The sequence below is a fragment of the Squalius cephalus genome, assembly GCF_949319135.1.
Source record: "Squalius cephalus genome assembly, chromosome: 13".
NCBI classification, from domain to species: domain Eukaryota; kingdom Metazoa; phylum Chordata; class Actinopteri; order Cypriniformes; family Leuciscidae; genus Squalius; species Squalius cephalus.
This window is the reverse complement of record NC_137134.1, coordinates 18,857,666-18,871,348: the sequence shown is the minus strand read 5'-3', so window position 1 is coordinate 18,871,348 and position 13,683 is coordinate 18,857,666. Positions and strand designations below refer to the sequence as shown.

Genomic DNA, 13,683 nt, shown 5'->3' with positions numbered 1-13,683 from the left:
TTTTGAGTTAAATGGAAAGAATGATTGTGTATGTATATTGGTGCATCTCTCAGAGGTCTATCCATGCCACCTGGCCTCAGTGCCTGCTGTAGGAGGGGAGTTGAGTTGATAAAGATCATATTGAAGCTCACAATGGAGTTTTCTGTTTAACCTCTGCCATGCCACTAAAGTGACAATGGGGCAATTTGATGCAGACTCATTGGCTCTAGGCCTGTGATTTACATGATGAGTCCAATAGGTTAAAAGCTTTCTGAAGCTTAGAATGAATAAGTCATCGTGATTTCGTCCAGACGCTACAGTGAAGTTTTCTTTTTATATGAAATGACAGTAGTATAATAGTTTACAGACTTTTGTTATCAAACCAGTATGCTCAATATTTTTTAATAAAAGAATGCATAAAACTGTGAGAAATAATACTACTTTCTTTCAAAAGAAATGAAATCCTGACAGCTGTGGTTGGCGCACATAACCTAAAAAATGAGAATGAGGGTTCAGTCGGCGTCGGAGTAAAGTCGTACATCAAGCATCAGGACATTAAGAATGACATTATGCTTTTGCAGGTAAATATCTACACTTGTTCCAGTTGCAGAAAAACATAATCAAACAATAAAATAAATAAATGAAAATTCACCTTCAGGACTTCTGTACATTAACTGAGAAAACAATATACTAAACTGTGCTTTAATCTTATGGAAGTTTATTAAATCTGTTCATTAATAATGAATGCTTTTGAATTACAGCTAGAGAGAAAACTCAAACCAAGCAAACATGTAGATTGGATATCATTACCAAAGAAAGAATCCATCGACAAAAAAGATCCTGATTGTAGTGTTGCGGGCTGGGGACGTCTGGCAATAAATGTTCCAGGGAGTGATCGTCTAATGGAGGCCAAAGTGAAGATAATGGATAACGCAAAATGTAAAAAATTATGGGGGAAAAAACGGAAATACTCAGAGTCACAGATGATGTGTGCATATGGCCACGGTGGATCCTGCAAAGTATGTAATAATTTTCAAGTGAGTTTTAATTGTGATATCGCATTTTAGTGACGTGTTGATCTGTGTTTCTTAACAGGGGGATTCAGGAGGTCCTTTGGTTTGTGGAAACACTGCAGTTGGTGTCACATCTTTCGGTGACCCTCATCAGTGTAATTTACCCAAGTATCCTAATGTGTATACCAAGATTTCACCATTTCTTCCATGGATACATAAAAACATGAGAAATGTTAAGTTACTTTATTGAAAATAAAAAAGGAAAAGTTTTTCCTGAATTCCTCCAAAAACACAACTTTTATCATTAAAAGTATTACATTGTAAGCATCAATCAGTCAAAGTGTCTTCATTTTCACAACCATTACATATGGGGCACAAGGCATTTCACATTAGCAAGTACGACCAGAGGTGGCCAGTAACAAAGTACATTTACTTGAGTAGTGTACTGTAAGCCTGGAAACTTACGCTGCTATTTTGAACCAATAATCTGAACAAAAGGCAGTTGAAGGATGACGTGTATAATTCAAATCTTTGGGTGCTCAAACCCCTGCCCTATTTCAAAATTAATCAAAAGTGCCCGTCTCAAACAAATATCAATGATAATATTGTGGTCAATAAAACAAAATTAACATGACAATGTGTACAAACTAAAGTAGCTTAAAATACGTTTATTTTTTAACGCGTTGCTATGGGTTGTGTCAAGTTGCGTGTCTTGCTTGCTTCGATCTTGACTGACGTCTCCGTCTGTTTTCGAGGGTCTAAAACTCTGGAGTAGTGTGTGGATGGCAGCTAGGCATAACCGTAGCAAAAGTTATGCGTTTTAAAATGAAAATGCATTAGTGTAAACGTAAGTATCCCACAGTCTGCTCAGGAACTGATGCTCTCGAGCCAAATATGGTTCTTTCAGTGAGTATATGGCTCGATGGCAGGAAAAAAAGAAACCAAACAATTTTGAAACTTTTTTTTTCAATAATAAAAGGTTGTGTGTCGATTCAATTAAAAATCCACATATCACATATTTAAAAAAAATAAATAATTAATTTAAGCCTGTTTGTCATGTATAATACACCGACCAATCGTCATCTGGCACAAGAAGTTAAAATTTCATTGGACAATGTGAAGTGGAACGTTAACAGACGAATTTACATTTATGAAGCGATCTGAATCTGCGTCGTTGAACTAATGGATGTTAATTGACCACAAAGCACTGCACAAAACCAGCACCAAAAGTAGCATTAATGGTTAGTATAGTATTCAAGTCACTTGTATTTAGTCTATATTGATACACTGTTTACCATTTGATGAAGGCCAGGCCTACAGGCCTATTATGTGAAGTGTAGGCTGACAACAACACGCAAAATGGTGACTTTATTATTTTAACATTTTTGATAATTTTGTATGGAGTTTCCTTTGTGTATTTTTAATTCAATCAAACATACTGCGTAAAGAGTAAAACTAATTATTTTGTAATTAAAAAAATTAAAAGATTGCAAAAAAGTCTTCTTAAGGCTAAAAAATAAACAAGTTGATAAAATGATTCACAGTGCATGTAAATCTTAGAAAAGCTTTATTTTTCTTTGTGCTTTTCGAACACTTTTCATCACAAACGCACAAATTTTGCTCTCTTTTCTGCTATATTTTTTGCGGGTCTAAATCTTTTGCTTGCATGTCTCAGTGGGCGGTCTACCAACCAGGATGGAAGGCCCTTTTCTATTGGTCACCCTGGATTGAAGTTGACCACGCCCACTCCCGCTGCTGCCGAGCAGTGTGTCTGAGAGAAGAGCGAGTGAACTTGTAACATGGCGAGCAACAGGTCCTTCACTGATTTAATATCATAAACTCAGTGACAAATGAACTGAATTATTCTCTTTTTATGCTCTCCCATTTTAAATACTTTTAAATACATTTAAATACAGCAATAGTATAATAGTACAGTACTACTGGTCAAACATTTGCACACAGATTACTTTTTTTTTTTTTAAGAAGTCCCTAATGCGCATCAAGCCTGCATTTTCTGCAAATTCTATTTTTTATTCTATTTTTTATAAGGTTTTCTATTTTAATATACTTTTAAAAATATTATTTATTTCTGTGATGTGATATATATATCTATATATATGATATATATATATATATATTTCTGTTATATATATATATATATATATATATATATATATATATATGCCCCTTTTTACATTTGAGCCCCTGCCCCTAAGGAACTCTCTGCACTTCCCTGGGCATTAGCAAACTGTGACGATGAAGGCTGTTGTGCCATGTTTAAAGAAATGAAATGAGGCTCAGGGTGATTTGATCGGTGTCTTTCAGACACTCAGCATCATGTAATTCTTGAGTCAGGTACATCTTTTACTCTTTATCTCTGAGCATTTGATGTTATTGTATTGATTATCTTTGAACTTATTACGAAATTGGTTGTTAGTATTAAGTGAAGTCTTATGTTTCTGCAAATCTGCGTTCAGGGTTAAGTACATACTACATCCCAGTTTAGGTGAAGCGCAGGGCACATCTGGTGGGATTCTAGATTCCTGACTAACTGCTTGACTTTAACTAAGTTGTTATGCAGTCACAAATAGGGCACTAGATAAGAATACTATTGAGGTAATAGCAGGGTTTGGAGCTGCATTATCTTAATGTACTAGCCATAACTTCTGGTTATTGTTTGGGCTTTAACATGGGTACTTTTTAACAATAGTAAGCGCGTGCGGCATTGTTAAACTGCTTTAGCCATACCCTTTTGATATCGATCAGACTGGCGAGTTTGTGATTGTGAGATCCGCGTAAAAGAACGGCCGGCGTGAGACTCTCTGAGCGCATAGATTCCTAATGAACGAGTAAAATATGAAGTAAAGAGTTAAATGGAATAATCAAATGTATTGCTAAACTATTATATAAATGACCAATAAGCAATTGGTAATCTAACCTAAATTCAGATAAAAGTTGAATTGGAATTAAATTACTTTGCCACGCGGAAAAGACAGTAACACGCAGTAAAACTTCACCTGCTTATTGGAAACTGTCGTTGGACCGATTGGGCAGGCTTTAGAGTACTTAAGTACACTTTTTGAGTATCTGTACTTTACTTGAGTATTGTTTTTTCTGGAAACTTTTTACTTTAATTTCACTACATTTGAAAGACAAATATTGTACTTTTTACTCCACTACATAGATGTGTACTTCTTTTGTTGGGGTGGTAGGAGTGTTAAAAAAAAAAAAAAATCCGATAAGGTACTGTAAGTATTGCAAACAACAATAATTAAACAATACATTGACATTTACTTTTTACTTTTGATACTCAAGTACTTTTAAAAATGAATACTTCTGTACTTTTTCTTAAGTAAAAATCGGTCTTTACAACTTTTACTTATAACAGAGTAATATTTGACCAGTAGTATCTGTACTTTCAGTAAGGAAGTTGTTTACTTTGTCCATCTCTGAGTATGACTCATATCTCTTATCAAAAACTGGAATAACTATAGTATAATACACCGAGATTCATTAGCTCAAGGGTCAATGACATGCCATGCATATTTTTGTGTCCAAGTACATTATTTCCTTTTAAATTCAGATGGACCCCAATTGATCCTTGTGTTGGTAAAAGTGTTGGCAAAGAACTGAACACAACAGAGTCCTCTGCATGTTGAAAAAAGATTCTAAAGAGGTAACCTGTGCATTAAAAAGTGACACCAAGAGGAGGGAGTTCATGTTGAGCACACAGTCCAAAAACAAAAAGAGAAAAAAATAAACCAAAGCAGAAAGCACAGCAAGAGAAGAGAGAAAGGATTTACTCACAGAAATCCACCCACACTCATACCACTTTGTCCAATTGCACTCCTGAAGTGAGACAGAAAATGTCTGTGTGCATCCCTGTTTGTTGAAGAAAGACATATTGTGCCGTTTATATAATAAAAGGTCATTTCAACGCCCACTGTCGCGAATTTGCAACAAACCCCTTCCATTCAGACTGCAGGCGAGATAGCGTGTGTTTTCCCCCAATGCCTGTTTGTGCACATTCGATACATACCTAGGAACATTTTGCACGCACTGGTTTCTCGTAGGAGCGGTCGGAGTGGGAACTACATCCGGTTCACCGAAGCTAATATTTTGGTTTGCAAAATCCACATATCAAGGGCGCAAATGTGGAGAAATTGCCCAAAATGAGTTAAGTTGTGCTAAGATAAAATTATGTACCAGCTTATTGATTGCTTCTATAGCTATGTTATTCATATAGACTTCATGTGACGAATATTTTTTACGTACTTTGTAGATTTCTGTTTGTAGCAAATTTGCGACATTGGTCCATAACGGCTGAATTGGGCTAATGGCTACATATTATAATAATGCTGTATTTAGATGGTTTCAGCCAAAAAAAAAAAATTTTTTTTTTTTTTTTTCCACAAAAAATAGCATGTTAGGATATAACACTATAAGAATATATAATGTATGCACTGGAGAAACAAGGAAAGAGTTAAACAGAGTGTAACATGGATAATGTATAAAAACTACTGTCAATGTTAGGGAGTAGGAGAGTGTTTTGTTTCTTGCTGTTGTCAAGATTCATTAATTTGTCAATTAAAGTTTATAAGTTCTAACAACTTTGTGCCATGAATAAAATCTACATACCTGAGATGGGAAAACATGTTTTATTAATTTTACCATTTTGTAAAAAAATTTACCCTATTACCCTAAATGCCTGTTGTCGCAAATTTGCAACATACCAAAATTTCTATTTATTTGTTGTGCAAAAGTGAAATTGATAATCTCAACATTATTTACCATCTACTTAAAGGCAAAAATACACATAATTTTTTTTTTATATATATACAGCTATATAAATTCAGGCGTTAAGGGGTTAAAAAAAAAAATAGCTTGTCATTTTATCCTGTTGTTTATCGTGTTTGTTTGCTTGATCAGTGAATTTTGCAGCTTTTGATTCTTTTGCTGTAGTAGCTTACAAAGCTCTTGGAAATAACTGAAATAATTTTCTGAACTGATATGGAACTGTAATGCCGCAAGGCCTTGCCTGGAACTACTTTAGTCATGCAGTTATAGAAAAAATAATCAGCAGCTTAGAATTGTGTCGGCCAATCAGAATCAAGCATTTTAGAGAGCCATGTTGTTAAGCAGGTTTTTTTAAGAATATTAATTTGTATGTGCTGATTAAGACTTAGGCCTACATCTTTCAGGAATCAGTCATTGTGACATTACCAAAGGAGAAATCTGTTTACAACTCTGCATCGGATTGTTCTTGTATATCCTGCCTATAAATCTTAGCCTTTTTGGAATGATATTATGCTTTTTTTAAGGGTAACAATCTGCATACCATGTATAATGAAGTGTAAAATATTCAAGTTCCAAAATGCATGCATACATGCTTAATTCTTATCGTCTAAACCATCTTTAGTCTGAATAACAAGAACAGTATCTTTTCATCAATGTGTTGCTCATACTGCAAGAAGAAAAAAAGAATTGGGGGCAACTCAGTGACTCCACCCACTTTACAGTATATTTATACAGTGTTTTGCCATGAGAACTCAATGTCATCTTCATCATAACCATCATCATCATCTCTCTGCTCCTGCTGGCCTCTCTGCTGCCACACCTGACCTTCACTGGTGAGAGTGATTATATTACAGTACTGTATATTATGATGATTTTTAAGAATGTTTGATTTGTATATGTGCTGAATAAGTTGACTGACAGCTTTCTCTCTCTCTCAGCTCATGTGAATGTGGGTATAGTGAACGGCACAGAAGCTAAACCCCACTCCAGACCTTACATGGTTTCTCTTCAGAAGAACAGGGAACATATCTGTGGTGGATTCCTCATTTCTGATGAGTTTGTCTTGACTGCTGCACAGTGCTGGAACCGGTAAGGGTTTGTTTAGAAAGAACTTTTGACTGACAAAAGGAATGCAGTACAATCACACAGTGTTTCATATGACATAAATTACTATCATGACTTCCTCTTTCAACAGATATGAGATTCTGATGGTCGTTGTTAAGGTACAGCAAGAGTTCAGATCACATTGAAGTTACATCCTACATCCAGCATCCAAACTATACATTCAATTATAATTGGAATGACATCATGCTTTTGAGTGTAACAAACTGTAATACTTTTAGTTGTTCTAATAGAATCTGATCAGGAAACAGTGGCACAAAACTGACACACACTGTGTTTGAAATTCTATTGCAATTTCTTGCTGTAAGAAATAACGGAAGGGATTCAATTAATTTCTAAAATGGGGGTAAATGAAAAATGCAGAAAATCTGAAAAATCATTGGTAATTCACAGCAAACATTTAAAGGTAGGGTAGGCCATTTATTTTATAAACACTTTTGTTATACTGTTGAAACTCTCTTCACATCCTCCTAATAATCAATAATAGAAGTGGTCTTATTAAAACATGTACATATATCTTCTGTAAAAATCTCAGGATCAAAAATGTTCGTCCAATTATTGCATTCGGTCCGATGTCCTACCTGCCTATCAACATATGTATATCCATACCTCAGCACACCCTGATCGCGCAGACATCACACGTCATCAGCGCGTTGTAGTCACCAAGCTACAGTTAGCGAGCATCAAAAACAAACAGCAGCCGCCTTTTGCAGTTCCTCCTGAACCAAAACAATGAGCTTTTGCTGTGTTCCCGCCATGTGTTAACCATAATTACGAGATGGCAACCAGTGACGTTCTAACCGGAGCAGTTCACATCCTCAGACTTGGGTTTATGCGTGTCTATGTCAACACTATCAACGCCGAACAGCAGTCAGGTGGTACAAGTAAGAGCTCTGTAAGTTGTTTGCATTTATTATTATTGTAATGTTATGTAATTTGAGTACTCTCGTTTCGTGATGCTTTGCAAACTTTCATGTTTTTGAAGGAGGTGTGGCTTTGGAGAGCGCTCTGAAGCGAGGGTGGGATTTCATGCTTTCAAAGCTAGTCTGCTATTGCAAGCTGCTCCGAAATTGCCTACCATACCTTAAATAGTGTAGGAAATAGGCTTTTTTTATGTGCCAAGTGTCTGAAATGGTTTGTTTGAAGATTCAGTCACTCTAGTCCCCGCCTTTCTAAGAGCCTACTCTGCTCTAATTGGTCAGTTGGCCCAGTCTGTTGTGATTGGTTTACTGCTAACAGCACATGTCGTAAACAAAACACCTATAACCATATTTCAATTTCAAATCCTGAGGATTCCTCAGCACAGTGGTACGAACATTAATGTGCCTGTTTTATCTAATCAATTCGAGCCCTCATCCTTTTGAAGTACATGCAAAGTAGATTCAGGACGCTGAAAACAGCACATTCTCCACATGTCAACGAGCACTGTGGACAGGTCCTGGTGGCAAAGTTTTTTTAGAGACAGCGCAGGGCTGCAAGCATCTAGTAGCGACAGGGCTTGAGGACTGGCTGAGCTTTGTGATGGTGGTAACATGAGGCTTGTCAAGGCCACAGTCTGAATGACACAGTCAATGCAGGTTAATGAAAAGAATAATTCTTAGTCCATAAACATCTGTAATTCTGAACCAACTAACAGATCATAGTCCAAACATTTCTCATTTTGCAATAAAGATTTAGAGACCGGGTGGGATAGGGTGGAAGTCGACAAGTCCCCATTAAAGTTCCTCAGCCAGTCTTCATTCTTCATTCCCTCAGCCGCTAGTGTCACAGGCTCACTCCCCTGGTCAGATCCACGCTGGGGCTCCACTTCCAGGGTGATGGCAAGCTCTGTCCTCTTGTCCGTAATGCTGTAGCCCAGGGGTCTCTGGTTATTGTAAGCCGCCCCGGGCAAAGACCACAAGAACCAGACAAGTCCTCTGCACAGACCCCTCCTGCCAGTTTCGTCTCCATACCAAAATATTCAAGTACCAAAATGTATGCTTACATGATTCATTCTTCTCGCCCAAACCATCTTTGGCTTCAATATGAGACTGCAAGGATTTACAACAACACTACTTTCTCATCATTGTGTTGCTCACACTACATTATTTCTCTTTAAAAGGAGGTGGAGTAACGGTCACCCTTAGTGACTCCACCCACCATTAAAGTATATTTATACCGTATTTAGCCAGTGAGAGCTCAGTGATCGTCTTCTTCATCATGACCATCATCATCATCTCTCTGCTCCTGCTGGCATCTCTGCTGCCACACCTGACCTTCACTGGTGAGATTGATTATATAACAGCATATTATGATGATGTATTTTAAAGAGTATTTAATTTGTATGTGCTGATTAAGTTGACTGACAGCACTCTCTCTCTCTCAGCTCATGTGAATGTGGGTATAGTGAACGGCAACGAAGCCAAACCCCACTCCAGACCTTACATGGTTTCTCTACAGACAAATGGGCAACACAACTGTGGTGGATTCCTCATTTCTGATCAGTTTGTCTTGACTGCTGCACATTGCTGGGAAAAGTAAGTCTTTATGAGTTAAAATCTCCTTTTACTGTTACTGCAGTGCAACCATACAATATATCGTATGACATATGCGCATTTCCAATATGCCTTTTAAACAGACAGATGATTCTGACGGTTGTGGTTGGTGCTCATGACTTGGCTACACATCATTCAGAACACATCGGAGTGAAGTCCTACATTCCGCATCTAAAATATATATCCTGGCCTATGCAGAATGACATCATGCTTTTGAAGGTAACATCCTGTAACACCTAAAAAATTAAATAAACTTAGCCTTCAGGGCTTCTGTACAAAAACAGTATAATCCAACGAACTTCAGTCTTATAAAAGATTGTTTATTAAAAATGGTTGTATTTTTTAATTACAGCTAGAGAAAAAAGTCAAACTAAACAACAAAGTTAGACTGATATCATTACCAAAGAAAGGAGAAGACGTGGGACCAGATACTCTCTGTAGTGTTGCTGGCTGGGGAAGACTGAAGACTAATGGCCAACTGAGTGATCGTTTAATGGAGGCAAACGTGTATTTAATGAATAACAAAGAATGTAGCTATAAATGGGGAAAGTTCTTCTCAGTCTCAAAGATGATGTGCACACATGGTCATGGTGGATCCTGCCTTGTATGTTCAAAAAATTATTCACAGACTTATGGTAATGTACGAACTGGTTTCACTAGTTACGTGTTGATCTGTGTTTCTTAACAGGGGGATTCAGGAGGTCCTTTGGTTTGTGGAAACACTGCAGTTGGTGTCACATCTTTCGGTGACCCTGATCGCTGTAATTCACCTAAGCATCCTGAAGTTTATACCAAGATTTCAGCATATCTTCCATGGATCCGCAGAGAAATTGAAAATATTAAGTGACTTCATTGAAACTAAAAAAGCAAGAATTTGTTTTTCTTTAATTCTTCTATAAACCCATTAAAATATCACATGGCAAGAATTAGTTATAGTCAAAGTGTTCTTATTGTCACCTCACCTCACCAACACCCCCACTTTCCTATACATTCATATCTCAATAGATGGGGAAAAACTGAAACACCCAAAACTGTTGCTAAAATTTACAAAAAATAAAAATAATCATTTCAAAACAGGAATGATATCATGAACTGTGCTCTTTCAACAACAACAAAAAAATCATACAAATTATATAATTTTTTTATGAATAAAACAAATTTTCAGACAGGTCAGAATAAAATATAAAATAAAAATAGTGAAAAGCCTCCAGGATTTGAGTTGTAATATCTTCCTGCAAAAGTTTGGTAAGTCTTATCTAACCACAGATGGTGAGTTAGTTTCAAGCTCACACCTGATTTCTCACATCTAACAGAATTTACAAGAAATATTAGGCATAGATTACATGTGGCAGATTAGTCAACTCCCATCAAGAACGCAAACATAACACCTATCTTTTCCACTTCATTGCAAAGTGAGAACCACATGAAGCTGTGAAAGAGGAAGTATGAGCACTATAAGGGGCAAAACCATGCAGACCACTTTACATGAAATACCATCATCAACACTGAAGAGAACTTCAGCACTCCAGATAAACCTTCCCAGAACAGCATCATGATTGTCTCCACGCTTTTGCTAGTCACCTTGCTACCATATCTGACCCTTCAAGGTAAGTCTGATAGAAAAAGAGAGATTTCTATTGCATTATGTCAATCTGAAGGAACATTTAGTCAAATCTATTTCTAGTCTAACCAACCTAAACTAATTTCTCTCTCAGCATCTGTGGATGTAGGTATAGTGAACGGCACAGAGGCCAGACCTCATTCAAGACCCTACATGGTCTCCATTCAAAGAAATAACAAACACATATGCGGTGGCTTCCTTGTGTCTGAACAGTTTGTCATGACGGCTGCACACTGCTTTACACAGTAAGTTTTTTTGTTCAGTTAGAATTTCGTTGTGAGTCAAAGAGTCCCAGACTGCTGCAAAAGGGTCTTCACTTGGTGTGACTACTTTCGAAATGACATACTATGATAGTACCCAACCTAGTGGGTACACGACTTAAAGGGAGTCTGCCAATTATAGTTTGAACCCAAAATGTGTTTATACTTAAACCTAAACCAAAGTTACCAAACTAAAGTTGAGCTAAATATTTGTGGCTTTGCAATGGAAGCATCATAACAAAGTATGCTATTACAATATGGTTCTAAATTCATATGGTTATACTGCAAGTCAAGCCTAAAATGCAAAACTCAATTTTGAGCAGTCCTCATTTACAACTAAAATGCATGTTTTCTTCCTCGTCTTGACAGAGGAGAGAAGCTGACAGTCGTGGTTGGAGCTCATGATCACAATCATGGTACTAGCCGCATGGAAGTCAAGTTCTACCACATCCACCCTGGGTATGAGTCTAAGAGTCTGCTAAATGACATCATGCTACTTCAGGTAAATGACTAGATTTTTCACGGCAAACTGCAAGAAAACTATTTTATCCTTAACTATATGCTATACAAAATTCCGAGGAAAAGAAAACTATACTGAATGTCCTAAACCCTTTAGGCTTTGTTCACATTGCACACAAATTTTATTTGGTTTCAAAACTAATTTCAAACTAATTCAAAACTATTTTACAGGACAAACCACATATGCATATGGATGTGGTTTGTATTGGGATTGTAAACAACATTGATTTTATGTTTGTTTTTTCAAATTACAAAATAAAAATAAGAAAAGCCTTAGAGATATAATCGGATAACTGGTGTAAAACTGCAGCCTCATGCAATTTTTAAATAAAAAAACATACACTGATGAGCCAAAACAGTATCACCACTCACAGGTGAAGCAAAAAATGTTGATCATCTGCCAGCAAGGTCACATGTCAAGGTCTGGGTTGATTAAGTGAACAATAATTTCTCGTCGTAATCAACGTGTTGGATGCAGGAGAAATTGGCAGGAATAAAGATGTGAGCCATTTTGACAAGGGTCAAACTTGTATGCAAGGCGACTGAAACGGCAAGGCTTGTGTGTTGCTCCCGGTCAACAGTGGTGAGAATTTACCAACAGTGGTTCAAGAATGGGCGCCCAAGGCTCATCAATGCATGAGGAGGATAAAGTACATTCCAGGATTTTTCTCCATATAGTGGACTTCAATGGGGTACAAATGCAGCTTCAAAGGGCTCTACGCGATCCCAGGACTATCTGCTGCTAACTTCTTAGTGCCAGAGGCCACAGAACACCCCCTTCAGGACTCTTGTTGAGTCCATGCCTTGGCGGTTTGGTGCTGTTTTGGCAGCTCACGGAAGACTAACAGCATATTAGGCAGGTGGTCAAAATGTTTTGGCTTATTGGTATATGTAGCAATTACAAAGTACTAGCACCTAGTATTCCCATTATCCTTTTTTAAAATAATTAGGTTAAATTTGTCATTTATATTCATTTTGAAAATTATCAGCATTAATGATTGAATTACTTGATGCAGCTGAATATAAAGGTCAACAAGAGCAAAAAAGTCAACTGGATCTCCATACCAAAGAAAGATAAGGACATCAAGGCCAAGGCCCAATGCAGTGTTGCAGGATGGGGGAAAACAACCACCAATGGTGCGGCAAGTGATAAACTTTTGGAGGTTGATGTCAAAATCATTGATAAAAAAGCATGTCAGAAGGACTGGAAGGAAAAGTATGTCCCCTCAAGTATGGTGTGCGCAGGTGGTCGTGGAGGAGGAGTTTGTCAGGTACAAAGTATATTCTGTAGACATCATAAATAGAGTAGGATTTCAGTATTTTATTCACATGCTGTAAATTTCTCCACTTCTCAGGGTGATTCTGGAGGACCTTTGGTGTGCGACGAAGTTGCAGTTGGTGTTGTTTCATTCAATCAGCGAAAGAACTGTGACTCACCTACATTACCCAATGTTTATACCAAGATTTCCAAATTTCTGCCTTGGATAAAATGTATTTCTGGAGGTGTGAAGCAAAATCTTGATTAATAAACATTTTATGTTCTAACAACACACTCTGTTGATTGTATGTGTGGATTTTTGGAGATTTTATGATTTGACATGTTGATCAGATGTGACACTTTTCAGTGGAAAGATGGTTTCGACCCTTCTCAGCAGGTTTCCTGTGGGGGGCTGATGTGGTCGGATACCCTCTGAGAAACACTCTAGTTTGCAAAGACATCTTAAATAGAAAACCTGATGACTGTGCAAAAGTAATGAGACTCATCACCATAGATTAGAAAAGGTCTATTCTTACTGGAAGCACCTAAAAAAAATTACATGTCAGCTCACACCTATTAT

General features: G+C 37.1%; 2 protein-coding genes across 2 annotated transcripts in view; both read left to right on the top strand.

Moving 5' to 3' along the window:
* The window catches only part of LOC307169609 (granzyme G-like), a gene marked incomplete at its 3' end in the record, with an annotated part of 198,644 nt that extends 197,402 nt beyond the window's left edge, over positions 1 to 1,242 (top strand). Inside the window, exons 4-6 of the mRNA XM_079890339.1 lie at positions 434 to 560; positions 741 to 998; positions 1,075 to 1,242. Coding sequence (XP_079746465.1) covers positions 434 to 560; positions 741 to 998; positions 1,075 to 1,242 — 553 coding nt within the window. The remainder of the gene's footprint in view (positions 1 to 433; positions 561 to 740; positions 999 to 1,074) is intronic.
* A 7,868-nt stretch (positions 1,243 to 9,110) lies between these two features.
* On the top strand, positions 9,111 to 13,397 carry LOC307169608 (transmembrane protease serine 9-like; the record flags this gene model as incomplete). The annotated part of the gene is made up of 10 exons (XM_079890338.1): positions 9,111 to 9,174; positions 9,277 to 9,427; positions 9,529 to 9,664; positions 9,798 to 10,049; positions 10,134 to 10,288; positions 10,937 to 11,052; positions 11,161 to 11,311; positions 11,696 to 11,828; positions 12,862 to 13,116; positions 13,201 to 13,397. 10 exons carry the CDS (start codon positions 9,111 to 9,113, stop codon positions 13,369 to 13,371), a joined length of 1,584 nt encoding a protein of 527 aa, XP_079746464.1. The 3' UTR covers positions 13,372 to 13,397.
* Positions 13,398 to 13,683: the final 286 nt, after the last annotated feature.